Below are 27,933 nucleotides of genomic sequence, written 5' to 3' on the forward strand. Positions count from 1 at the left end.
CAATAGCAAATTCATTTTTCCTTCTGAAATTTCAGTAACTGTTTTAAAATTACTTGTGTTGCCACGAACACATGAACTTTATTAGGCAAGAACACACTGACCATGTTGAGCAAAATGGCCTTTCACTTCCTGCCCCCCTGCTTGGAGCGTCTTCCCTTCTATTACCCTGTTGATCACTGTTGGTTGTGATTACGCAAAGGCAGCATTTACCCTGCTTATGGTGTAGTGGCAGGTTTCTGCTAGGCTCATCTGAGCGAGCCCCCCAAGGACAACATCTGGTGAAGGGCCCCCACATACACACACAGCTTGGCATCCAGCCCATTTCCCAGGAGGTGTGGGGGGCAGTTGAGAGAGGCCATGGGGCGGGAGAGCAGGAGTCAATAATGGGATTGAGAAACAAGAAAGATGTGAGAGACCACTAAGGATGGAGCTGTGGGGGCTCAGGCCAGATTCCGCATTTTGTTCCTGGAGGATGACCAGATAGGAGTCACTGGGAAGGGGAAAAGGAGCAGCTCCCATTCCTGCAGGAGCTTATCCCTTCTGAGTGTGCACATGTTCACTGGAGTAAGGAGGGCAGGCCAACTAGCATATGCTTAGAAAATGCAGGGAGGTGACAGTCTGGGAGAGTCAGAGACACAGAAACTAGAGAAAAGGCACAGTCAGAGGCTGACTGAGAACAAATATTTATTGAGTTCCTGGTGTGTGAGAGAGACAGAGTGTGGGGACAGAAAGAAAAACAGAGACATGTTAGAGGGGTAGAGACAGGAAGTGAAATAGTTAAAGGCTGGCTGAGATTTAACCACTTAATGGGAAAGAGGGGGGAGGGAAAAGTTTCAAAGAGATGAGTAAGATAGAAATCAAGATGTATAGGGGGAGGGAGAAAAACATGAAGAAAATGGCAAGAAATAGAGACAGGAGGAGGTCACATAGCCCTGGCCAAATGGCACCTACGCTGGGCTCTCTATTACCTCCATAGGAGGGCTGGAGGACTGGGTCCCTGCCTTTCACTTCCTCCCACTCTGCCTGTCCCACACCCTGCACATTCCCATCTAAGATGCTCTTATTCACTCACACACTCTCCACATGCTTATTACAGATCACGGTTCACAAACATTCTTGCACACTCCCCAGCAGAGATCATGTCACTGAGCTGCTGATGTTTATTTAGGGACTTGCCAAGGTCATGTATCAGGACAGGGAAGAGCTGGAGGACCCAGCTCTCTGCTTCCTATGCTGAGCTGGGAGGCCACACAGGTCTGACCTCTTACATATTCCCAGCCTAAACCAGTCTCTTGGGGGTCATGGGAGCAGGGGAGGCACCAAGGAATATGCTTGGCATGTGCTGATGGGGGATTTCATGGCCCAGCTGGGCTGGGAGGAGCCTGCTGGGCAGAGGCTGGAGCTGGGGACATGGGAGGGCACCTGGGGGAGGCAGCAGTGTGAGGACAAGCTCGGGCTAGCTCAGAGAATGCGGTCCAACTCTGCCACTGACCACATCAGCCTCATGGCTCTCCTGGGCTCCTAGGGCCTGCAGAACTCTGAGCAGCTGATCTTCCTTGGGGGCTGTGAGTAGAGAGAGGAGGAGAGCAAGGGTGGGGCCGGGGTGGCAGGGAAAAAAAAGGAGGGAGAGAGAGAACTCCTTAGAAAAAGAGAGTTAGACCAGGGTGGGGTAGGGTGGGGTGGGGGACTCAAAGAGAAAGAGTTATAGACAGGGAGAAAGACAGAGACAGAGGAGACTCCGAGAGATTGGGAGAGTGGAAAACAGGACAAGAGAGAGATAGAAAGAAAAACAGGAAACAGAAACCCAGAAAGAGGGACCCAGAGAGAGCCAGAGGCAGGCTCAGGTGGCAGGCAATGGGCACTGTGGGATCCATTGCCCAAGGGCCTAGGGTGACCCTGAAGACTTCCACTGGGGCTCCCCTGCTGCTCATGGGGCTGCTGACCACAGGTGAGTGGGACTCTGGCCTTGTACCCTCTACCCCCAGTGCCAAATGGCCCTCATTTCCCACCCATGTTCCCTAGACAGACCCCCTTCCCTTTCTTGGTGACTCTCTGTGTCCCTAGGCCTGGCCCAGTTGGCAGTTCCTGCATCAACCCCCCGAGGCTTCTGGGCCCTGCCTGAAAACCTGACAGTAGTGGAGGAGTCCTCTGTCAAGCTGCAGTGCGGGGTCAGTGCCCCTGGCAGTGTAGTGCAGTGGGCCAAAGATGGGCTACTCCTGGGCCCTGACCGCAGGATCCCAGGCTTCCCAAGGTACCACTTGGAAGGAGACCCTGCTAGAGGTAAGTGATCAGAGCCTGAGACCCTGACCCACCAGCAGAGGCTATGGCCCTGATCTTGGGCCCCACCTGCAGGTGAATTCCACCTCCACATCGAAGCATGTGACCTCAGTGATGACGCAGAGTATGAGTGCCAGGTCGGCCGCTCTGAGATGGGTCCTGAACTCGTGTCTCCCAGAGTGACCCTCTCCATCCTGGGTATGGATGAGAGACCCTCCCAGGACCCATGAGTCTTCTCTACCAGGGCCCAGGAGTCCAATTCCCCAGTGTTCCTCCCTTAGATCCCCCTGGGTACAGAACTTATTTCATGCAAAGAGACTCAAAGGCCAAATTCTCATATCTTCCTTGGGAGTGCAGGCTTAGCCCAGACTTTTTCACCAGTTCCTCCCAAGGTGCTTCAGCTGACCCCGGAGGCAGGGAGCACAGTCACCTGGATAGCTGGGCAAGAGTATGAGGTCACCTGTGTATCTGGAGATGCAAAGCCAGCACCTGACATCACTTTCCTCCAGAGTGAGTATGGGTGACTTGGTGAGACCAGTTGGGACCTGGGAGAGCACATCCCTGGGGAGGCATCAAGGAGACTGCAGGACTGCTGGCCCGGGACTCAGGGGCAAGGCTGAGGCTCAGATGCCAGTAATGCAGAAATGAGAAGCTGGGGTGATGGGGTACTTGATACAACCCATCAAGGAGGTGAGGGGACCACCAGCCTTGAGGACTCCAGCATTCAGGGAGTCCCAAACATGCAGATGGAATGGAGCTGGTGCCCAGGAGGGAGGAGACATCATTGTGTCTACCCTGAGGACCCCCCAGGCTATGCTCCCCAGAATCTACTTTGGGGAAACTTGGCACCCCTCCTGCCCTCTTTTTGCCCCAAGGTGGACAAACCATATCTGGCATCTCTGCTAACGTGAATGAGGGGTCCCAGGAGAAACTCTTCACCACAGAAGCCACAGCCAGGTTTGGAAATTGGAACACCCCTCCTCACCCTGACCCCAAAATTTCCTCAGATAAAACTCATAGGGATTAAAGAATGGAAACTCAGGGTAGGTATGACTATTTGACACCCAATTCCTGACCTGGACCCTCAAAACTTCTTCATGGGAACTTTAGTTCCAGAGCATCAAGGTCAAAGATTTTGGCCAGGATGGGCCTCTGGGGCCCCAATTTTCACTACTGATCCCACAAATCTCTCCCATGGAAATAAAATCCCAGAGGAATTCAGGATAAGAACTTAGACCAGGTGTAAGGATCTGGAATTCCCACCGTTCCACCCTGAATCCCCAAATTTCAGATGATGTCTCTGACACCAGAATCTCAATTTCCCCTTCCAGGGTGATACCCCAGAGCTCAGATAATGGGCAGCTGCTGGTCTGTGAGGGGTCCAGCCCAGCTTTGGACACCCCCATCAAGGCCTCAATCACCATGAATGTTCTGTGTAAGTGGAGAACAGAGCCAGTTATAGGCACTGAAGATGGGGCGCAGGATTTCGGGGTCCTGGTGTATTACAGGACCCCTAATTCATGGAGAATTTAGGCACTCAAAAGAGTAACATGGGAGTTCAGAGGCAGGTTATGGAGTCTGGAAAGAATGAATTGGGCTCCCCAGGCCCACTGAGTGACTGCTGCTCCCCAGTCCCCCCAGGATCCCCTGTCATCGAGTGGCCAGGCCTGGATGAGGGGCATGTTCGGGCAGGGCAGAGCTTGGAGCTGCCGTGTGTGGCCCGAGGGGGGAATCCCTTAGCCACCTTGCAGTGGTTGAAGGTGAGGGCAGAGGAAAGCATGGGGGTTGGAGGAGGGTAGGGGCAGGAGCTGGCCCTGAGCTGGCCCACACCTGTCCCTGTCTCCAGAATGGCCAGCCCATGTCCACAGCATGGGGCACAGAGCACACCCAGGCAGTGGCCCGCAGTGTACTGGTGATGATTGTGAAGCCAGAAGACCATGGAGTGCGCCTCAGCTGTGAGGCACACAATAGCGTGTCTACAGGGACCCAGGAACACAGCATCATGCTGCAGGTTTCCTGTAAGTCCTGGTGCCAGCCACCCATCTGTCAGTCCATGCCCCAGAGAACCATCTGTTTGTGCCCCCAAATTATGCCTGTTTGATGCCAAAGACCTTGTCATCCATTCCCTGTCACTTGTCACTCTGTCTGGGCTGGTCCAGGAGGAATCCATCCTGGCCTCTGGTCTTCCCTCTGTCCATTTGTCCCTGCAGTTCCCCCCAGTGCCATTACTATCCTGGGATCTGCATCCCAGTCTGAGAACAAGAATGTGACGCTCTCTTGTGTCACCAAGTCCAGTCGTCCACGGGTCTTGCTGCGATGGTGGCTGGGCTGGCGGCAGCTTCTGCCTACGGAGGAGACAGTCATGGATGTGAGGTGGAGCCCAGGCTCCTGGGCTGAGCCAGAAGGGAGCAGAGAGCACAGCTGGTGGAGCTGGGAGGGGAAGGGTCTGGCAGCCTGGAGGCTTTGGTCCTTAAGCAGCTCAGACTGGTGCCCCAGACTCCTGGGTCTCATAGGGGAGGGGATGGAGATGCTGGGGTATGAGTGGACCAGGCCTCTGGCACCATAGAGGTAGGTGCTCTTGTCCCCAAGTTTGAAGCTGACTTCTCACCAGGGCCTGCATGGCGGCCACATCACCATGTCCAATCTGACGTTCTTAGCGCGGCGGGAGGACAACGGTCTGACGCTCACATGTGAGGCCTTCAGCGAGGCCTTCACCAAGGAGACCTTCAAGAAGTCACTTACCCTGAATGTGAAATGTGAGCCTGGCCTGGACCAGGAATGATCTCAGACCTCAGAGAAACAGCCCTCAGGATCCATCTCAGAGAAAAATGTCACTTTTCCTGCCTCTCCCCCCAGATCCCGCCCAGAAGCTATGGATTGAGGGACCCCCAGAGGGGCAGAGCCACCGGGCTGGGACCCGGGTGAGGCTGATGTGTTTGGCCATCGGGGGCAACCCAGAGCCCTCCCTCACCTGGTACAAGGTGGGTGCCAAGCAAGGGCAGTGGGGTGGCCAGGAATGTGGGGGAAGGACAAGGCCCCTTCTCTCTCCTTCAGATCTTGGGAAATCTTGGACAAAACCCTGAATTTCTTGAAAAATACTGGAGATTTCTGAGTTTTGGCAGAAAATCAGAAAGGACACAAATGCCACAAGAATAAATGGAATCCTAGAAATATTCTGGGAATTTTGGGAAAACTGAGAGTGCTAGGATAAAAATTGAAATTCAGCATCTAAATTGGGAATTCTAGAGTAAAGGTAATTAATTCCATTAAAATTAGAGGAAATTCTGGTGAAAATCTAAGAATTCAGGTGCTGTATCAGGAACTTTAGGGAAAGACTAGAAATTCCAGGAAAAAGATAATGATATTCTGAGCAAAGCCTAACAATTTTGGAGAAAGGCTAGCAATTCCACAGAACATTGAAAATTCATTAATATTAAGTTGAATTCTTGGGATTTGGAGGTAAGTAAATGAAATCCCATTAAAATGAAAGGAAATTCTGACAGAATTCTGGAAAAATCCTGGGTAGTTAGAGAGCACAGAAATGACAATGGAATTACTTTTTAATTGTATAGAATACTGGGGAAAATGCCAAGAATTTTGACGACATAAAGGAACCCAGTAAAAGATTAGAATCCTAAGAGAATATGGGGGAAGATTCAGAAATCTGTGAAAAGACACTAGAATTAAGGGAAAGGTCAAAGGAAATCTTTGGAGGGAAAGTGGGAATTTTAATAAAAGGAACAGAGGATAGGAAAACATGAGGGAATTCTGGGAAAGGCTTGGGAATTTCAAGGGAGTTTCCTGGCAGATGGCGTTTGGTAAATACGTACAGTAGGACTTTACGGATTTTGAGGAGTGGGGCTGAGGGTTTCGTGGCGGGGAGGCGGGGGAGATGGCGAGGCGGGCAGGGGTGGGGTGGGGGAATAATCAATTGTGCTCCCGACTCCATCGTCCTAGTCGGGTGCCGGCCGATAGGAGTGCCTTTTCCTTTTCACAGAAAAGGTCTGGGGGCAGCACCTGTGGCTCAAGGAGTAGGGCGCTGGTCCCATATGCCGGAGGTGGTGGGTTCAAACCCAGCCCTGGCCAAAAACCACAAAAAAAAAAAAAAAAAAAAAGAAAAGGTCTGGGCCGGAGGCGACTAACACTGCGGCTGTCTCCGGGCTGGGTGGGAAGGGGCCGGGTTACCGGTTCCCCAGTCATTCCTGGCCCTCAGGATTCGCGCACCGTGAGCGAGTCGCGGCTGCCCCAGGAGCCGCGGCGGGTGCAGCTGGGAAGTGTGGAGAAGTCCGGGAGCACCTTCTCGCGTGAGCTGGTGCTGGTCACAGGTCCGTCGGACAACCAGGCCAAGTTTACGTGCAAGGCCGGCCAGCTCAGCGCGTCCACGAAGCTCGTCGTGCAGTGTGAGGGCGCGCGCGGCCGGGGCGGATGGCAGAGCTTGGCGGGCGCGGGGGAAGGAGCCAGGGCCGGGAGGGAGCGCGAAGCCAGAACCCGGGCGAGACCCCTGGGGGACGCGAGGCTGGGCGGGGCCGCAGCAGACCCAGGCCGCCCCCTCCCCTCTGAACCTCGCTCCTCCAACCCACTAAGTTCCGCCAACTAACTTGACGATCCTGGCCAACGTGTCGGCGCTGCGCCCGGGGGATGCTTTAAACTTGACATGCGTCAGCATTAGCAGCAACCCGCCGGTCAACTTGTCCTGGGACAAGGAAGGAGAGAGGTGAGAGCGCGCAGAGGCCGGCCCTCTTTGGTCTGGCCACCCCCTGCTGTACCCTTGTCCCGCCGCCGTCCTGCCCAGTGGTCCTCCCGCTCCTGCTCTGGTCTAACCCCTGCATCAGCCCTAGCCTGCCCCACTAACCCCTGGCGGGTCCACAGGCTGGAAGGTGTGACAGCCTCTCCCCGAAGTGCCCCGTTCAAAGGCTCCGCAGCGGCCAGGAGCGTCCTTTTGCGAGTATCATCCCGCGACCATGGCCACCGCATGACCTGCCGCGCCCACAGTGCTGAGCTCCGCGAAACCGTGAGCTCTTCCTACCGCTTCAACGTGCTGTGTATGTGCCCCAGCCTGGAACCCCTCTTGATCCTCTCCTGACCCTAAACACCCTAAACTCCTCAGTTCTTAACTATGACACTGTCCTGGACCCCAATCCTGAAACCTGAAACTTTCCTGACCTTTATCCTGACCCCTCCCCTGGCCCTGCACCAACTCCTAACCTGTCCAACCCACATCCCGTCTTTGTCCTCTAATTGACCCCTGAGCGGTGTCCTGACCCCTCTCTTCATTCTTAAACTTGACCTTGGTCTCTACTCTTTTCCTGAACTAGATCCTAACTTCTATCTTGAACCTTACCCGTTACCTTGTCCATAACTTCAGACCTAGTTGTGACCCTAACTTTAACTTATGAACCTTTGCCTGATCTCAAATCTGTCCCTGACTTACCCTGATTGTTGTCTTACCAACAATCCTGACTCTCTGCGGTACCCTCCTCCACTTGGAAGACCCTCCAGAGTTCCTGGGGGAGCAGGTGCTCGTGGTGACAGCGGTGGAGCAGGGTGAGGCACTGCTTCCAGTGTCAGTGTCTGCTAACCCCGCACCCGAGGCCTTCAACTGGACGTTCCGCGGCTATCGCCTCAGTCCAGGTGCGTGACGTGGGTATGGAGAGGGGTGGAGGTCTTCGGGATGGGAGGGACTGCCAGAAGTCCCTTACCCTACTCTTCCCCAGCTGGCGGCCCCCGGCATCGCATCCTGTCTGGCGGGGCTCTGCAGTTGTGGAATGTGACCCGCGCCGACGATGGCTTCTATCAACTTCACTGCCAGAACTCGGAGGGCACAGCTGAAGCGCTAGTGCGTCTGGACGTGCACTGTGAGCCCCTCTCAGCATTCTAGGAAATCCAAGAGCTCTGGGAGCCCCGCCCACCATGGAAACCACCACCTAAAAGACCTCCCCCATTGTAGAGTCTCTTTAGTGTGGAAGCTCCACCCAACCAGGGATAGCCACCCTTTCCGGAAGCCCCAGTTGTGATGTAACCATGTCCGCTGTGGAATCCCTCCCGCTGGAGAGATCTAATGTGGAATCTCTGCCCAGAAAGCGGGCCTGCCTACATGGGCGCTACTCCCACCTGGAAGCCAAGCCCACTGTGGAAACTCCACCCCCACAAATCTGGAAGCCTGCTCAACCTACTCAAATTATCACTGAGGCATGGTAGAGGGTGGGGACAACCACTCTAACCCTGAGCACCGTCCTCCAAGTGCTCTGCATTAAAGGGTAGGCTGTATTCACACTTGTCACTTTCCTGGACACCTCTAAGACACCACCTCCCCCAGCTCGTCTAGGGCCCTCTCCCACCGTGGCCTGTCTGGGCCCAAATGCCTTCTCCAAGCCCCTGCCTCCCACCAGATGCTCCCACCATCCGCGCACTCCAGGACCCCACTGAGGTGAATGTTGGGGGTTCTGTGGACATAATCTGCACCGTTGATGCCAATCCCATCCTCCCAGGGATGTTCAACTGGGAGAAGCTGGTGAGGACCCAACTTTTGGTGAATGGAGGTGATTTCTTGACTGTGAGCTCCTTCCCAGTGGGAAAAACATGTATATGATCCTGTGTAACTATGTACTTGTCACAGAATGCCCCAGAAACTACCCTGTTTTCCCAAAAATAAGACAGTGTCTTATTTTAAGGTATGCTCCCAAAGATGCGCTAGGTCTTATTTTCAGGGGACATCTTATCTTTCCTGTAAGTAGGTCTTATTTTCGGGGAAACAGGGTAATAACCATTTGCTGAGTAACAAATGAATGAGTGGATGAGTGGCTAGATAGCCAGGTGAGTGGGTGGGTGGGTGAATAGATGGGTCAATAGGTAGGTGGGTGGATAAACAGGTAGACGGATGAGTGAATGGCTGGAAGAACAGATGGATAAATGGATGTGTGGGCGGCTAGATGATTGAAGAGAGAAATGAGTGGAGAGATAGATTAGAGAGTAGATGGCTGGAAGGATACACTATTAGTGGAAAGATAGAGTCTGTGGAAGGATGATGGATGGATGGATGGGTGGACAGAGCAAAGGAGAGATGAATAAACTAGGTAGCTGAACAGGTATATGTATCTGTGTGTGCATGCATGAGCGAATACATGGGATGAATGGGTGGAGAGTTACAAAGGTGGATAGATGGGTGCATAGAAGGAAGATAAATGGTTGGATGAATGAGTGGGTGAATGGATGGATAGATGAATGGGTAAATGGATGAATGTACATATAGGTGGATGGTTAAATGAATGGATGAATTCACGGATTGATGAATGGCTTCAAGCACGAGTGATTGGATAACTGGATGAGTAAGTGGTTGCTTGGAGTGGTGGATGAATGGATGGATTGGATAAATGGATAGATGGATGACAGGAGAAATTTATCTTTGGTAACTTTGTGGCGGGTGATTGTGCTGGGAGAATGAGACTATGAAAGGGACACAGTTTGGGGAATGACGGATCTGGGGCTAGATTAGAGGGCCAACTCCTGAGTCCTAGTTCTCCAGGGGGAAGAGGAGGAGGACCAGAGTCTGGATGACATGGAGAAGATATCAAAGGGGGCCACAGGGCGTCTGCGGATTCAACGTGCCAAACTCACCCAGGCTGGCGCTTACCAGTGCATTGTGGACAATGGGGTGGCACCTCCAGCCCGAGGGCTCATCCGTCTTGTTGTCAGATGTGGGTAACACCCAAACACCTGATTTCAAGGCCTGCCACTATGCCCACAGCTCTCATGTCCTCCCATGTACCTCATGTTAACTTCCCAACCCCTCCTAGTTGCCCCCCAGGTGGACCATCCCACTCCTCTAACTAAAGTGGCTGCAGCGGGAGACAGCACCAGTTCTGCCACACTCCATTGCCGTGCCCGAGGTGTCCCCAACATTGTCTTCACTTGGACCAAAAACGGAGTCCCTCTGGATCTCCAGGATCCCAGGTAAGTCCAGGCCAAGCCAGGTAGCACTCCAACCCCTATTCTGGATTCCCAGCCCCAGTTCACCTCCCTGAGTCCCTGCCCCACCTTCTGTCCAGGTACACAGAACACACATACCACCAGGGTGGAGTCCACAGCAGTCTCCTGACCATTGCCAATGTGTCTGCAGCCCAGGATTATGCCCTCTTCACGTGCACAGCCACCAACCCCCTCGGCTCAGACCACACCAACATCCAACTCGTCAGCATCAGTATGGTGGGAGGGGTCTCTGAGGATGTTGTTGGGTGGGAGGGGGTTGCTGCCTGGGTCTACTCCCAAGTCCCTGGTTGGCCCAAGATTGCTAGTGTCCCTGGAACCTGAGAAGCTGTTCATGTGAGGAGTTTATGCCTTACCCTGAAAACCCTAATGGAGATTGGATCTTCAGGGAAACCCACAACAAGGGAAAGAAAAATAAGATGGGAGATACTTATTGACTGACTCAGGTAACTGGAAAGTAGGTTTTCAGGGGTTGCTGGATGTAGGTTCAGCTCTTATTAAGAATTCTCCATCTCAGGATCACTTAGCTCAGGAGTTTGAGACTAGCCTGAACAAGAGTGAGATACCATCACTACTAAAAACAGAAAAATTAGCCAGTTGCTGTAGCAGGTGTCTGTAGTCTCGGCTACTCAGGAGGCTGAAGCAGAAAGATTGCTTGAGCCCAGGAGTTTGAGGTGACTGTGAGTTAGGCTGATGGACTGCACTAGTCTATCCAGATGATAGAGAGAGTCTCTGTCTAAAAAAAAAAAAGAAAGAAAGAAAAAGAAAAAAAGAAAGAACTCTCCATCTCCCAGTTCTCTGTGTGTTGGCTTTATTCTAAGGCTCCTCAGATTGTTCTGTTAAAATTTGCACAGGAAATAGAATTCTTTCTCTTCTTGACAGTGGAACGAAAATACAAGAATTAGCCACATGCTATGCCTGCCTTGAGCTGAAAGACTTCTTAGGCCAAAGAGAAATAAATCAGTAAAAAATTTTTGACACTATTCCTTTAAAGTTTCGTGGTAATTGCTTAGGGGTGAATAGGCACCAGGGAGCTGCTTAACTGTTCTTAAATTGAAACATTAAAAAGACCTTGCAAAGAAAAAAAAATACTAGAATTATGTTTCATTGGCTCCATTTGGCTTTCAGCTCATCTCTGAACCAATCAGGTAGCCAAGGGAAGGCAATGCTCTAATTGGCCAGACCTGGTCACATGTCCCTCCTGCTAGAAATAGAGTCAGAAGCTTGTGGCCTGAGAATGTGAGCTGATGGTTCTGCAGAAGAAATTTAGGGTATTGAAACCAGAAGAAATGAGAGGAATGGATGTGAGATTGGCACAAACATCCACGCCAAGGAACACATATGTGTGTGTGTACACACGCATGTACCATCATTATTTGCAGTCAGTCCTCATCATTTGAAAATTCATGTACTTGGGTGGCGCCTGTGGCTCAGTCAATAGGGCGCCGGCCCCATGTACCGAGGGTGGAGGGTTCAAGCCCGGCCCAGGCCAAACTGCAACCAAAAAATAGCTGGGCGTTGTGGCGGGCGCCTGTGGTCCCAACTACTCGGGAGGCTGGGGCAGGAGAATCACTTGAGCCCAGGAGTTGGAGGTTGCTGTGAGCTGTGTGAGGCCACGGCACTCTACCGAGGGCCATAAAGTGAGACTCTGTCTCTACAAGAAAAAAAGAAAATTCATGTACTTGCTAAAATTTATTTGTAATACCAAAATCAGTTCTCATGGTGTGGCCTATAATCCTAGCACTCTGGGAGGCTGAGGTGGGTGGATTGCTCGAACTTAGAAGTTGGAGACCAGTCTGACCAAGAGCAAGACCCGGTCTCCACTAAAAATAGAAAAACTAGCTGGGCATTGTGGCCCAACATCTGTAATCCCAGCTACTCCTGCAGCTGAGGCAAGAGGATTGCTCAAACCCAAGAGTTTGAGGTTGCTGTGAGCTATGATGCCATGGCACTCTGCCCAGGGTGATAGAGTGACTCTTGTCTCAAACAAACAAAAAAAAAATACTCATGGTGCTTTTGTGGTCACTTTAGGACATGCAGAGTGGCAAAAAATGTTAGTCGCCTGATGTACATGTTCTTAGCTAAGATTGAACAAGGCCACACTCTGCCTTCTTGTTTCAGCTCTTGTACTGTAAATGAGTCCTTCTTTTGTGGTTTATTTAGTGTATGATGTTTGCATTTCTTGTGCTTTTTGTTAGGGATTTTGCTGTTTAAGTTGGCCCCCAGTGCTGAAATGCTCTTTGGTGTTGCTAAGCTGTGATGTACATTACAGAGAAAATAAATTGTATTGGATAAGCTTTGTTCAGGCATGAGCTATACTGCTGTTGGCCATGAGTTCAATGTTAATGAATCAACAATATGTACTATGCAGGTGTCTTGAATCAGAAATACACATAAAACATATATTGGCCGGTTGGTGAAAATGCTGTGATGAGAGGTTTGAAGAAACTTATCTTGTATTTCCCCTAGAAGCAAGGTTTTGGTGTTTGCTAATTCAGTGTTCACAGTGACTTTATAGAACATGACTACCAGGATTCTTATGAAAAACCTGGAAGGAATCTTCTAGAATTTTTTTATATCTTCTACTTCCCCAATTCTTTTCCCCATAGGCCGCCCGGACCCTCCATTGGGATTAAAGATTGTGAGCATGACCCCACACTCAGTGGGGCTGGAGTGGAAACCTGGCTTTGATGGGGGCTTGCCACAGAGTTTCCGAATCAGGTGGGTGCCTTTCAAAGCAGGAAGAGGTGGCAGCAAATGGAGCTGGGACACTTTTGTGAACTGACTTTCCTCCCTGTAATGCAGATATGAGGCCCTGGGGACTCCTGGGTTCCACTATGTGGATGTCCTACCACCTAAGGCCACCACCTTCACACTGACTGGGCTACAGCCTTCTACCCGGTACAGGATCTGGCTGCTGGCCAGCAACGCCCTGGGAGATAGTGGCCTGGCTGACAAGGGGGCCCAGCTTCCCATCACTACCCCAGGTAGGAAAGAATAGTCTTGGGCAGGTTGGACTGTTCCTCAGAGGAATTATAGAATGGTATAGTGAAGTGGATACTATTATTTTTCCCCTTTTACAGATGAAGAAATTGAGGCCCAGAGCAGTTAAATGGTCTAGGGTCACACGGCTAGGAAGAGGTAAAAAATGAGATTGAAATGTAGGTAGATGAAATCCAGAGATCAGCCTTTTGTTTCCAACCTATAATGTCTGTGATTAATGACCAAGTGAAATTAAAAAGTAGTTTGAGCCAGGTGTGGTGGCTCATGCCTGTAATCCTAGCACTCGGGGAGGCCGAGGCTGGTGGATTGCCTGAGCTCATAGGTTTGAGACCAGCCTGCACAAGAGTGAGACCCCGTCTATAAAAATAGCCAAGCATTGTGTACTCGGGAGGCTGGCTTTGATGGGGGCAAGAGAATCACTTAAGCCCAAGCGTTTGAGGTTGCTGTGAGCTGTGACAAAATGAAACTCTGTCTCAAAAAAAAAAAAAAAAAAAAAAAAAAAACAGGAAAAGAAATGGACAGATTCCTTAAGTGTAACTAAAGAGTATGCTGTAATCCTGATAGACACTATAGGATAGTGTTTAATCCCACAGAGCCTGATTCAGGCTCTGTGTTCCTCCTCTGTCACTCCCTATTGTGTGACCTTAGCTAGCTCAATTTCTAATATGAAGGCATATCACAGATCTTTGTATATAGTTTCTGAAAGTAAGGTCTGTCTTACACAGTTGTGAGGATTGAATAAGTTAACATATCTAAAGTGCTTAGAAAGAGCCCGGTGCTGGTCGGTGCCCGTAGCACAGTGGTTACAGTGCCAGCCTCATACACCGAGGGTGGTGGATTCAAACCCAGCCAGGGCCCGCTAAACAACAACGACAACTGCAACCCAAAAATAGCTGGGCACCTGTAGTTCCAGCTACTTCGGAGGCTGAGGCAAGAGAACCATTTAAGCCCAAGAGTTTGAGGTTGCTGTGAGCTGTGATGTTACAGCACTCTACAAAAGGCAACATAGTGAGACTCAGTCTCAAAAAAAATCGATAATTCAGGTGAAAAGAACCTTACACATCATAAAGCACTCATCAATAATTAATTATTATTGTTATTAGCATAAGAATTGCTATTAATAGTATTGTCATTATTATTGGCAGTTTCTAGATCTCTTTGAAATAGCCTTAAGAAGCCATGTGCTGGTTCTCATGAGTCTGAAAAGCTTAAGAAGAGACTCTGGAATATTCGTGGCTGAGAAATATTTGAGGCAAGAAATATTTAAGGCTTATCTCAGATTCTTGTTAATTTACAATGTGTATATCCACCCCTCAGGCCTGGACCAGACGTCTGGAGAATCTGATGTCCAGTTGCCCACAGAGGAGCCTGCAGGCAAGTCCTTGATCCTCTGAATCCCTCCACTTTCCTGAGAATGGAAATGCAGATATGAGGCCCTGGGGTCTCTGACCCCAACCTCTCTGTTTTGTAGTCATAGTCCCTTAAGACTTAACTTACTTAGCAAACTCCCTTCTGTCTTCTTCCTTAGCCCTTCCTCCTGCCTGGAGTGATACATTTTCCTGATTTAGTTTAATTCTGAAAGAATTAGTTAGTTTGATGTCCTGTAAGGAGCCTCTATCTATTCGCTTTTGCCACATAACAAACCACCCCAAACATGGATGCTTATAGCAACAAACTTATTTCTCATGAGTCTATGAGCCTATGAGTTATGAGTTTGGCTGAACAGTTCTTGGCTGGGGCTGACCTGAATTATCTTTACAGTCAGCTGGCAGCTTGGTGTAGGGTGGCTGCCTCCTCACATGTCCAGCAGTCATCTGGCTCTCTGTTGGGACCATAGAGATAATTAGGCCATGTAGTTCTTTCACACGGAGGTAGTCACAGGGGGTCTCAAGAGCAGCAAGAGAAGGAAAATTTCTATTTACTAGTATTTTGCAAGTTTCTGCTTCTGTCATAGTTGCTTTTGTCCCTTTGGCCAGAAGAAGTCACGAGGCTCAAGGAAGAGAAAATAGAGTGCTTAAGAGTGTGCACATGATAAAGAAGGGATTATAACCATTTGGAAAACAGTCCCATTCAGAGCCTGAGAAGAAGGTTGCAAGCAACAGAAGCCAGCTGTTGTCTGCACTGAATGAATTTCTGGGCTCATGAAATTGAAAAGTCTAAGTGTGGCTGGATGCAGGTGCTCAAAAATTTCACCAGCTATTGGTTTCTCACCCTTGCTCGACTTTACCAGCATCTTTGGTGGCTTCCTTTCCAGGTTCTTCCATTAACAGGGCAAAGAAGCCTAGCCCCATCTGTGGCCCATCCCTAATCACTAACCCTAATACCTAGCCCTAACCCCAGCTATAGCCAATCCCTAATTTCTAGCCCTAATAACTAGCTACAGCTAGAGTTCACGTCCTCACCTAGACCCAGCGGTAGCCCAACTCTAATCACTGGCCCCAATCCCTAGCCCTAACCACAGCTGTAGCCAATCCCTCATTTCTAGTCCAAATATCTAGCCCTAGCCAGACCCCACACCCTACCAAGGGTTCTCAAACTTTTTAAACAGGGGGCCAGTTCACTGTCCCTCAGACCGTTGAAGGGCCAGACTATAGTTTAAAAAAAACAACAACTATGAACAAATTCCTATGCACACTGCATGTATCTTATTTTAAAGTAAAAAAACAAAATGGGAACAATTACAATCACACTGCCTCATGTGGCCCACGGGCCGTAGTTTGAGTACCCCTGCGCGGCCTAGAACTAGCCCTAGTTGTAACCCATCCCTAATCACTAGCCCTAATCCTTAGCCTTAACACCAACTATAGCCAATCCCTAATTTCTAATCTTAATCCCTAGCCCCAGCTGGAGCCCATACCTAATTGCTACCATTACCTCAGCTTTGGTTCCACTTCTTGGCAGCCAGCAGAATTATCCTGAATGTTCTGGCAAAAAAGCCACCTTAAATCAAATGCTTGTCTCTGAAAGAATCACTGTGGAAAGGAGAGGGGAGCTCTTATCACTCAGGTTGGGCCATGTGCCCACTATGGAGTCCTGGCTGAGCCTTATAGGCTGAGAGCTGGGGAGTGGCTGTTTCCCCAAAAGGAACAAAGTACTCTTAGTAGAAGATGAAGCAGGCACCCAGAGATGTTTGCTTAGGCAGGGGTCCTCAAACTTTATAAACAGGGGGCCAGTTCACTGTCTCTCAGACTGTAGTTTAAAAAAATAAACAAACTATGAACAAACTATGCACACTGCACATACCTTATTTTGAAGTAAAAAAACAAAACGGGAACAAATACAATCACACCGCCTCATGTGGCCTGCGGGCCGCAGTTCGAGGACCCCTGGAGGGTCTCAGCCTTGTCTTCAGGGATATAGCAGAGGAGTCAGCCTGATACTGGCTAAGATGGAATGAGAGGAAAGAAGTCATTTGAGATGGAATTTGAAGGGTAAAAGTAAGTTTGCTTGAGTAGAAAGGACATTTGAAGGCAGACACTTGACTGTCTCAAAGTTCACAGGTGTAAATTTGCTTCAGTGATTCTGGAAACAGCCAATGGCTTTTTTGTGGGCTTTAAGGTCTAATACCAGGGTCTATGGTTGATGGACAAAAGATGGAGAAGTGGGAAGAGGCTAGATGACAGAGGTCTTAAAGGATCAGCTAAGAAGGTGAAGCTCCCTCCTGAGTCTACAGACAGGGTTCAGGCAAAGGTAGGACCTGTAGCTAATGGCTTGATTTGAGAACGAGCCACCTGCCCTTGGATGGCAAGAAGGCGCAGGGAGCAGGATCCCTGTCCATGCTTCTCTGACCCTGGAAGGGGCTCTTCTTGGTCAGGGACAGGCTTTCTCAGAAAGTCCCACTCTGGGCTTAGAGCCAATTGTTTTGGGCTCACTGAGACGTACCTTCTTCCCCCAGGACCCTCAGGGTTGCCCCTGCTGCCTGTGCTGTTTGCTATTGGGGGTCTTCTGCTGCTTTCCAATGCCTCCTGTGTTGGGGGATTCCTCTGGCAGCGGAGAATGAAGCATCTTGCTAAGGGTGAGGAGAGACCCTCCCCCTGAGAGGATGGTGATGCCATGGTGGTGGGGACCCCTGGAGTTTCTGTATACTGCAGGGCCCTTCTCAGGGGTCTCTGACTCCTCTCCTATTTCCCTCAGGCCTCTCAGAGAAGACAGACACAGGGTAAGTGGGGATATTTTTCTGTAAAGAAGGCTTTGAGGGAGGAGGTTTTGAGGTGACAGGTGGTAGAGGGTCAACACCCAGCTGCTCTCCACACCTCTATCCTGGAAGGTCGGAGGAGGACCGAGTCAGGAATGAATATGAGGAGAGCCAGTGGACGGGAGATCGGGACACGCGAAGCTCCATGGTGAGTCGGATGGGTAGGGTGGACCAGACAGCGCCCCTGACAGGGCACTGGCAGTGACTAGTCATTGGCCTGGCCAGGAACTGCGGAGTCAGAGGATGGAGAGGACTGTGTCTGTTTGTGTGTGCATGTGTGTGACAGGTTAGCACAACAGAAGTGGAGCCATATTACCACTCCATGAGAGACTTCATCCCCCAGCTGTCCCCCATGCTTGAGGAGGTGTCTTATTCCCAGGGTGAGTCATGACCACACCAGGATTCCCCCTGCTCAGAAATACCCCTGACATCTAGACCTGGGTGCCTTACCATCCTTTCCTTCCTTCCACTCCAACTCCAGGCATCACAGGTCTTGAAGATCAGGATATGGCCTTTCCTGGGCACTTGTATGATGAGGTGGAAAGAATGTACATCCCGCCAGGGACCTGGGGACCCCTCTATGATGAAGTGCATATGGTGAGGAAACTTGTGTCAATAGAAGTCTTTCCTGGCCAGTACTAAAAGGCCACTTCCTACTCCTTGTAGTAGTTAGGGTAAGATAGCTGTTGCAAGGTGGCACCTGTGGCTCAGTGAGTAGGGCACCAGCCCCATCTACCGAGGGTGGCGGATTCAAACCTGACCTCGGCCAAACTGCAACAAAAAAATAGTCGGGCATTGTGGTGGGCGCCTGTAGTCCCAGCTACTCGGGAGGCTGAGGCAGGAGAATCACCTAAGCCAGAGAGCTGGAGGTTGCTGTGATGCCACGGCACTCTACCGAGGGTGACAAAATGAGACTTCATCTCTAAAAAAAAAAAGAAAAAGAAAAAGATAGCTGTTGTGACAAAGAGGCTTGGCCATAATCCAGTGGCCTAAAGGAGACAGTCTGTTTCTTTCTCATGGTCATAGGTGAGTGGCCCAGCTGGATGTGGCTATTCTAAAACCCAAGTTCTTTCCATTGTGTTCCTCTGCTGTCTCTTAGCATGTCATCCAAGTCTGCATAGATGGGCCAGTTCAGTGGGAGTTTAAGCCAGTGGGAAAGGGACAAAGAGAGTGTGGTGGTGGCATGACCCCACCTTATAACCCAGGACCAGAAATGGGTCCATTCTGCTCTTATTCCACTGGTGAGGACATGGTCACATGGTTACACCTAGCTGCAAAGGGGGCTGTGAGATGTCTAGCTTGGCCTCACTACAATTCCATTACTGCGGAAGAAGGAAGGTGTGCATTTCCTTGGATAATTAATCATCTCCACTATGCTGGTTAAGCAGAGAGAAAGAATTTTTTTGGCCTACTCTATTGAAAAGTCAGGGACAGAATTGTCTTCAGGCCCAGATGGACTCAGAATTTCCTCTCTAAAAATGTCCCTAGCAAATCTAGGTTTGTATCTTATTAGAATAGAAATCTTTGGGGAAAGAGAATGCCTCTTTTCCAATAGCTCTGAATGCCCAGTGCTGGCACTTACTGACCTAGCTTGGGTCACATTCTCATTGCTGAACCAGTGAGGCAGGGGATAGACTATGCTAACTGGACAGGTTTGGGCCAATGCCCACCATGGAATCAGGGAGTAGGGGCCAGCCCTACTCAAATCGCTGGCTTGAGAGTGAGAGAGGGACAGTGAACCCATAGAAAAGCGGAAATGGTGACTGGTCAGGCAAAAATGACAGGCGCTTTGACCACTAGTCCCCCAACCCCACCCTGTCGCACAGGGAGGGAGGTGGGACAGAACCCTTGACTTTCTCTGTGTTGGCCAATGCTCTGGCACTTCTGGGCCAAGGATTTCCCTTCCTAACGAGAGACCCCATATGGAACAGTGTTCTCAGATGGAAGCTCTCCACCCGCAAGGAAATAACGTGCACAACGCTGTCCATGGTGCTGGACCATATGTGTCCTCTAAGCACAGATGGCGTCTGCAGACTTTTTCTGTGAAGGCCAGATAGTAAATTAGTAAATATTTTGGGCTTTGTGGGACATGCAGTCTTCCTCAAAACTGTACAACTATTATGTATCCAGCGCCTGTGGCTCAAAGGGATAGGGCGCCGGCCCCATATGCCAGAGGTGGCGGGTTCATATTCAGCCCTGGCCAAAAAAAAAAAAATGCAAAAAAATTAAAAAGAAAAAGAAAAACTACTCAACACTGCCACTGTAGGGTAAAAGCATCCAAAGATGATAAATAAATGAACAAAGGTAGCTATGTTCAATAAAACTTTATTTTTTGACACTGAAGTCTTTCATAGGATTTGCCTATGTCGCCAATATTATCCTTTTGATTTTTTCCCATCGATTTAAGAATGTAAAACCGTTCTTAGCCATTGGGCAGTACACAAACAGGTAACAGCTGTATTTGAATCATGGGCCAATCTGCTCTCTAAAGCTTGCCAAGCTAAAATAACCAATTTCTCCTAGCCCTAGGACACAGCACATCCCTCGTAAGGACGTCACGATCTTTTTTCTCTTCTATTTTGAGGGGAGTAATGCTTTGGAAATTCATAGTACTAACAGAATCATGACTCACATTCTACAATTGCCATAGCTGATATCAAGGACTTTTAAAGGTTTCATATTTCTAAAACTCATTTCCTGACATGAAATCATGGGATATCTTGAACTTGCTTCAAAATAGTCCAGTCGTCAGGGTGGGGGATGAGAAGGTAGGGACATAGATATATCAATTAACCAAGGACCGATGTTGTTGAAGTTTGGTAATGAGTACGTCGGGGTTCATGATGAGAGTTCATTATCATTGCTCTCTTCTTTGAATATGTTGGGTTTTTTCCCATAATCAAAATCTGAAACTTATTTTCTGGGAAGTTGAGCCAGGCTATGTGTCTCCTAGAGCCTCGATTATGTCCCACAAGGCATCTTTCCCTGGTTCTAACTTCACTTTTTGCCGACAGGGCTCCAGTGACCTCCGCTGGCCTGAGGAGAAGTATGAGAATCCAAGAGGAATCTATGATCAGGTGGCAGGAGACGTGGACACTGTGGAACCTGATTCTCTACCCTTTGAGCTAAGGGGACATCTGGTGTGAGAGCCTGCTCAATATCCTCCCCCCCCCACCACAGGATCTAATTTTTCAATGGTCCTTTTCTATCCATCCTGGGATGAGCTTATTCAGTAAGCTTCATAAGACACCAAAAGCTCTGGCCTTTTCCAGATCAGGACATAGAGGGATGTGTAGGTGACAGAAGATGATTTAAGCTGATGTCACAGTATACACAAAGCTCCTCCTGGAGTTGGCTTTGGAAACTAAACTTCTCCAAAGAGACAGAGTGAATTGTAAATCACATCTCAAAAATGAAGAGATGCTCTGAGGATGTGTATGCTTTTGAAGTAAATTTTTTAGATGTGGGAAAAGACAAATTAAAAACTCCATTATTTTGAGTTCAGTTAAAACTGAAATGCTAATAGTAAGTGGAATTTATGAACCATTACTATGTCCTATATATTCTTGTTTTATTATTTTCCAGTTATCTAAAACATAATGTATAAACTATGACCCACATGTAAGCATCAGTAGACTCTACAGAAAATAAAGTAGACTATTAAAAGAAGCTCGATGCAAAAGAATAGATACTGTATGCTTTCGTTTATAGAAATTCTACAACAGGCAAAACTAATCTGTGGTGACAGAGAGCAGATCAGTGGTTCCCTGGGGCCATGAGAGGGGAAAGAAACATTTTTTTTTTTGAGACAGAGTTTCACTTTTTCGCCCTCGTGCCATGGTGTCATAGCTCAGACCAACCTCAAACTCTTGGCCTCAAGTTTTTCATTTTTAGTAGAGACAGGGTCTCACTCTTGCTCAGGATGGTCTCGAACTCCTGAGCTCAAGCGATCCACCTGCCTCCTAAAGTGCTGGGATTACAGGTGTGAGCCACCGAGACTGGCCAGGAAAGAAACTTTTGAAGGTGATGGAAGATACTCTATGTCATGTTTGTGGTGTGGTAACACAGATGCACAGATTTGTCAAAACTCATTGAACTGTACACTTAATGATGATGGGTACATTTCAATGCACATAAATTACATCTCAATAGAAATGATTTTAAAAAACAAGTTCCATAATAAAGCAGCCCAGTAAGAGAATCCTCATTTTTTATATTGAACAGCAGGATGACAGAGAAATCTGCCTATATCTATGAAGAATGGAGCATGTATAGTTAAGGATGATCTTTCTTTCTAGTTGATTAATAATGTTATCAAAGCTTTTTAGTTAAATTGTTTGTTAATATATTAGTTTTTCAGCCCAGACTATCAATAAAATAAATTTTTGTGCCACAGCGCTTGAATACAAAACCGCATTGGGATTCAAATGATTTCCCTTTAATTCAAAGATAATTTCATTCCTAAAAGTGCAATGAAATGGGTGCTAATTTTTCTAAGTGTATATTTTTCCTTTTCTAAGGCAAAGCCTACACATTCTGTTGCCACATTGGCTTATGCAGGAAGATGACTTTATTGGCTCTTGTAGCTGATGCTTCCGGAGGTAGTGCTGGCTTCAGGCACTGTTGGATCTAGTACCCAAACAAAGCCAGGAGGGGTCCTGCTCTCTGTATCTCTTGGCTCTGCTTTTCTCTGTGTTGGCTTCATTCTCAGGTAGACTTGATAACCACCTATAATTTTTGGCTGATAGCCTACAAGCTTAGCAGCCAGAGTACCTAGTTTGTCAATAGTTTTGTCAAGTCCTACGGCTGTCTTTCATCCTCCCAGCCTGGATCTTATACCCATACCTGGACCAATCATCGTGGCCAGGGAATGTGTTGCTAATCCAGGTGCTGGGTTGCTCACTACCATCAACTGCTTGGGTGAGGCTTTGCAAAATAATTAGGCTCTGGCTTGGTCTCTTCATGTACTTTCTACTCCTTTATCTTCTTCGCCTTCCTCTCCTCCTTTTCCATTACCTTCCTCTTCCTCTTCTTCTCTTCCCCTCCTCCTGTTTTCTGATACAATGTAGCAGATACCTATTGCTTCTGCCTTTCCAGCATCTAGTCCTTCTTAATCTTAATCTATATAGACGTTGACAAGACAAACGCCTGATTACGCCAAGCCCCTGGATCTAGCTGCAGCTGAAGTCAGAGCTACTTCTGGACTACAAATTCCCCTCCCTACTTGGGTCATTCTCAGCGTTTAGTTAGTTGTAACTATAGATTATTTCCCGTCCTCTGAAGTCAGTTTGAATTGACTCATTAGTTCATTTATGTAAAAATGAATAATTTGGAAAGGGCAGAAACTCACTCAAACTAGAAGTGTTAAAAAGAAACTTCTTTTATTAATTACTAAGGGAAAATAGTAATTTCATAGTGGAGAACATCTAAGAGGTGTCACTTTCATCAGATAATCAAGATTAATGTTAGCAGTCATAGGACAAATTGACCTCATGGGCCTTTGATATGAAGAACCAGGGAGGGGGGCCAGGCACAGTGGCTCACGCCTATAGTCCCAGCACTCTGGGAGGCCGAAGTGGGTGGATTGTCTGAACTTACCGGTTCAAGACCAGCCTGAGCCAGAGAGAGACCTCATCGTGAAAAATAGCCAGGCATTGTGGCGGGTGTCTGTAATCCTAGCTACTTGGGAGGCTGAGGTAAGAGAATTGCTTGAGCCTTGGAGTTTGAGGTTGCTGTGAACTATGATGCCATGTCACTCTACCCAGGGTGACAAAGTGAGACTCTGCTCTAAAAAAAAAAGAACAAAGGAGGATACAATAGCTTATCAGCAGGACCCGTGACTAATGGGCATAGCCTGCATCTAACCATGAGGAAAACGTGTCCAAATTGAGGGGTACTCTACGAATAACTGGCCACTAATACTCATATATGTAAGGGTCATACAACACAAAAGAAGACTGGAGAACCATTTCAGATGAAAAGAGATTAAAGAAACATGACAGCTGAGGACAAAAGGAATTATGGGGACAACTGGAAAACTCTGAATAAGGATTGTAGATCAGATAATAATGAATCAAAGCTCACTTTATTATAGTAGACTATATGGTTATGTAACAGAATGCCTTGTTCTAGAAAATGTACATTATTATATATTTGGAGTAAAAGAGTGTCGCATCTTTAACTTATTCTCAAACAGCTGAAAAAAATGTACTTTTTTTCTTTATTGAGACAGAGTCTCACTCTGTTGCCCTGGGTAGAGTGACGTGGCATCAAAGCTCACAGCAACCTTAAACTCTTGGGCTCAAGTGATCCTCTTGCCTCACCCTCCAGAGCAGCGACTCTACAGGTCCTACCAGCTGGGACTACAGGTGTCCACCACCATTCCTGGCTAGTTTTTCTATTTTTACTAGAGATGGGGTCTCACTCTTGCTCAGGTTGGTCTCGAACTCCTGAGCTCAAGCCAACCACCCACTTTGGCCTCCCAGCATGTTAGGATTACAGGCATGAGCTACCATGCCCGGCTTCAAAATGCAAAGAGATAGAAAAGGATAAAGAACAAATGTGGTAAGACATTGACATTTGGGATGTGTTGGAATTATTTTTTTTTTTTTTTGTAGAGACAGAGTTTCACTTTATGGCCCTTGGAAGAGTGCTATGGCATCACACAGCTCACAGCAACCTCCAACTCCTGGGCTTAAGCGATTCTCCTGCCTCAGCCTCCCGAGTAGCTGGGACTACAGGCGCCCGCCACAACGCCCAGCTATTTTTTGGTTGCAGTTCAGCTGGGGCCAGGTTTGAACCCGCCACCCTCGGTATATGGGGCCAGCGCCTTACCGACTGAGCCACAGGGGCCGCCCCTGTGTTGGAATTATTTATATCATTCTTAGAACTTTTCTGTAGGTCTGAAATTATGTCAAACCCAAGTTAAAATTGTAAAATTGTTGTAAATGGGCAATGTCTTAGGAGCCAAGAATCAGTACATGGGCAAAGGTCTCGTGGGATGTGGACATCTGTGCCGCTCTTTTCATCCTTTACCGGTTACATCGCCTGGGTCTGCATACCTGATCACACTTCCTCGGTTCTCCCCTGGCAGGTAGTTGGTTTCCCTCCTTGCCCATAATTACTGCTGGTCCAGGGGTTGGCTGCCCCATTTCTATAGCACCTTGGAGCCCAGCAACACACAGCTGCCTGATTCTGAAACGCAGTGCCCTTACTCTGAATTTCAAACGGGCCAAATCCAATCAGAAAAAAAGCCAATCAGCCCAAGTTAAGAAAAAGAAATTGTAGGGGTAAATTGGTGGAACCATTTTGAAAACCCATTTGACATTATCTTCTAAAGTCGAACATTAGCATATTCTATGATCTGACAATTCAGTTTCAATGTCTAAGTAAAATTTCCGCACGTGTTCATAGCAGCCCCACTTACAGCAGTAGAGATCTTCAAGCAGCCCAAATGTTCAGGGGCAGGAGAGTGGATATATATATAGTATTAGAGTCATACACTGAAATATTTTGCAATTAAAATGAATAAAACAAATCAATCAATAATAGCCATATGATATAAAGAAAAACAAATCCCCCCAAAGTGACAAACAACATGATATCTCTCTTATTAAGTTAAAAACTACTAAGATATTGGGAGGCTGAGGCAGGTGGATTGCTTGCGGCCAGGAGTTCAAGATTAGATCTGTCTTTACAAAAATGGAAAACCTAGCCAGGCGTTGTGGCAGGTGCCTGTAGATCCAGCTACTTGGGAGGCTGAGGCAAGAGGGTCGCTTGAGCCCAAGAGTTTGAGGTTGCTGTGAGCTGTGATGATGCCATGGCACTCAAGCCAGGGCAAGAGGTTTCTATGACCTATGATTCCCCAGCACTCTACCCAGGGCTACAGAGTGAGACTCTGTTTGAAAACAAACAAAAAACTAAAATAAAAACAGCCCTAAGAATATATCAAAAGGAAAGCAAATCAAAGTTGAACACATGATTCAAAATGGTTAGACAAAATGGTGAGACTATATGGTTAGAGGCAGGTCTTTGTCAGCTTTAGTTTTGGGTGGTGGATGCGTAGGTGTTTATCACATTATCAAGAACTAAGTATAAAGCCAGGTGCAGTGGCTCATGTCTGTAATCCTAGTGCTCTGGGAGGCTGAGATGGGTGGATTGCTTGAGGTCAGGAGTTCGAGACCAGTCTGAGCAAGAGCAAGATCCCATGTCTACTAAAAATACAAAAACTAGTTGGGTGTTGTGGTGGGTACCTGTAGTCCCAGCTACTCCTGAAGCTGAGGCAAGAGGATTGCTCAAGCCCAAGAGTTTGATGTTGATGTGAGCTATGATGCCATGGTACTCTACTCCCCTGACAGAGTGAGACTCTGCCTCAACATCAACAACAACAACAAACTTTAAAAAGTTGGAGCACTCACACTTTCCAATTTCAAAACTTACTATAAAGCTACAGTAATCAAAACAATATGGTGCTGGCAAAAAGTCTGACATATAGACCAGTGAAATAGAATAGAGAGCCCAGAAATAAACCCTCCCATATACAGTCAAATGATTTCCAGGATGCCAGAACTATTCAGTGAGGAAAGAAGAAGATTTTCAACAAAAAAACTGGATATCCACATCCAAAAGGATGAAGTTGGACTTTTCCATTATGGTATATATAAAAATTAACTCAAAATAGACCAAAGATCTATACTTAAGAGCTAGAATTATAAAATTCTCAGGAGAAAACATAGGGAAAAACTTTATGATATGGGATTTGGCAATGGTTTCTTGGATATGACGCTAAAGGCACAGGTGACAAAAGAAAAGGAAGGCAACTTGGACTTCAGGAAAATTAAAAATATTGTACATCAGAAGAAACTATCAGGAGAGGAAAAATGTAACCCACAGAATGGGTGAAAATATTTGCAAATCACGTACCTGATAGATTGATATTTAGAAGATACAGAAAACTCCTAAAACTGGATGATAAAAAAAGCCAGATTCAATAATGAGCAAAGGACATCAATAAACATTTCTCCAAAGAGGATATACAAATGACCAAAAAACTCATGAAAAGATGCTGGATAAGAAGGGGCAAGTTGGCCTGCGCCTGAAATCCCAGCACTCTGGGAGGCAAGGTTGGGCATCGCCTGAGCTCATGAGTTTGAGACCAGCCTGAGGTAGAGTGAGACCCTTTCTAAAAATAGCCAGGCATTGTGGCAGGCGCCAGTAGTCCCAGCTACTTGGGAGGCTGAGGCAAGAGAATCGCTTGAGTCCAAGAGTTTGAGGTTGCTGTGAGCTGTGACGTCACAGCACTCTACCCAGGGCGACAAAGTGAAACCACGTCATACACATTAGAATGGCTAATACTAAAAAAGAAACAGAAAATAACAAATGTTAGCAAGGATGTGGAGAAGGTGGAATCCTTGTGGACTACTGGTGGGAATGTAAAATGGTACAGTTGTTGCAGAAAACAGCCTAATGGCTCCTTAAAAAATCAAACATTGAATTACCATTTGATCCGGCAATTTGGGTATATACCTAAAAGAATTGAAAGTGTGAATATTTGCACATTCATGTGCAAGGCAACATTATTCACAATAGCTAAAAGGTAGAAACAACCAAAGTGTCCGTCAACAAATGAACGATAGGCAAAGCATGGTGTATACACCTACAATGGAATACTATTCAGGCTTATAAAGAAAGGAAATTTTGACACATGCTACAACATGGCTGAATCTTTTTTTTTTTTTCTTTACCTTTGATTTTTATTTATTTATTTGCAGTTTTTGACTGGGGGTGGGTTTGAACCCACCACCTCTGGCATATGGGGCCGGCGCCCTATTCCTTTGAGCCACAGACACCACCCAACATGGCTGAATCTTGAGGACATTATGCTAAATGAAATAAGTCAGTCACGGGCAGCACCTGTGGCTCAGTGAGTAGGGCGCTGGCCCCATATATCGAGGGTGGCGGGTTCAAACCTGGCCTGGCCAAACTGCAACAACAACAACAAAAATAGCCAGGCGTTGTGGCAGGCGCCTGTAGTCCCAGCTATTCAGGAGGCTGAGGCAGGAGAATTGCCTAAGCCCAGGAGCTGTAGGTTGCTGTGAGCTGAGACTCCACCGCACTGTGCTGAGGGCAACAAAGTGAGACAAGCAAGCAAACAAGCAAGCAAGAAAGAAAGAAAGAAATCATGAAAAGACAAATACTGTATGATTCCACTTATTTCAGGTACCTAGAGTGATCAAAGTCACACAGATAAAAGAATAGTGGTTGCCAGAGGCTGGAGAAGGGAGAAATGGGGACTTATTATTTAATGGGTACAAAGTTTCAGTTTTGCAAGATGAAAATAGTTAAGGAGATGGATGATGGTAATGGTTGAGCAAAAATATGAACATTGGACTATTTAAAACTGGGCAAGATAGTCAATTTTAGGTTATGTACTTTTCACCACAACATAATAAAAAAATGAAAAAAAACCCCAACTA

General features: G+C 47.6%; 1 protein-coding gene across 5 annotated transcripts; it reads left to right on the forward strand.

Moving 5' to 3' along the window:
* The first annotated feature begins 1,702 nt into the window (after positions 1 to 1,702).
* On the forward strand, positions 1,703 to 21,846 carry NPHS1 (NPHS1 adhesion molecule, nephrin). Of its 5 annotated transcripts, none has more exons than XM_053603934.1 (29): positions 1,703 to 1,948; positions 2,065 to 2,280; positions 2,353 to 2,475; positions 2,659 to 2,787; positions 3,153 to 3,234; positions 3,609 to 3,712; positions 3,910 to 4,037; positions 4,124 to 4,295; positions 4,488 to 4,645; positions 4,889 to 5,033; positions 5,134 to 5,258; positions 6,491 to 6,677; positions 6,862 to 6,991; positions 7,147 to 7,319; positions 7,768 to 7,908; positions 7,992 to 8,132; positions 8,667 to 8,830; positions 9,800 to 9,971; positions 10,071 to 10,227; positions 10,323 to 10,474; positions 12,870 to 12,981; positions 13,066 to 13,247; positions 14,581 to 14,637; positions 17,159 to 17,278; positions 17,398 to 17,422; positions 17,531 to 17,606; positions 17,745 to 17,838; positions 17,940 to 18,055; positions 20,473 to 21,846. In XM_053603934.1, the coding sequence occupies exons 1-29, from the start codon at positions 1,855 to 1,857 to the stop codon at positions 20,602 to 20,604; spliced, it is 3,807 nt and encodes a 1,268-aa protein (XP_053459909.1). In that variant the 5' UTR covers positions 1,703 to 1,854; the 3' UTR covers positions 20,605 to 21,846. The 5 variants fall into 5 exon arrangements, with proteins under 5 accessions (XP_053459909.1, XP_053459910.1, XP_053459911.1 ...); XM_053603935.1 differs by having other exon boundaries at positions 8,667 to 8,788; XM_053603936.1 differs by having other exon boundaries at positions 8,766 to 8,830.
* Positions 21,847 to 27,933: the final 6,087 nt, after the last annotated feature.

The sequence above is a fragment of the Nycticebus coucang genome, chromosome 10 (assembly GCF_027406575.1).
Source record: "Nycticebus coucang isolate mNycCou1 chromosome 10, mNycCou1.pri, whole genome shotgun sequence".
Classification (NCBI taxonomy): domain Eukaryota; kingdom Metazoa; phylum Chordata; class Mammalia; order Primates; family Lorisidae; genus Nycticebus; species Nycticebus coucang.

Excerpts from the sequence above, each read along its gene's own strand:
- NPHS1 (XM_053603934.1), top strand. The coding sequence starts at position 1,855 with ATGGGCACTGTGGGATCCATTGCCCAAGGGCCTAGGGTGACCCTGAAG. Across the intron at positions 4,038-4,123 it reads CCACCTTGCAGTGGTTGAAG|AATGGCCAGCCCATGTCCAC; the intron begins GTGAGGGCAGAG and ends CCCTGTCTCCAG. Across the intron at positions 10,228-10,322 it reads CTGGATCTCCAGGATCCCAG|GTACACAGAACACACATACC; the intron begins GTAAGTCCAGGC and ends CCTTCTGTCCAG.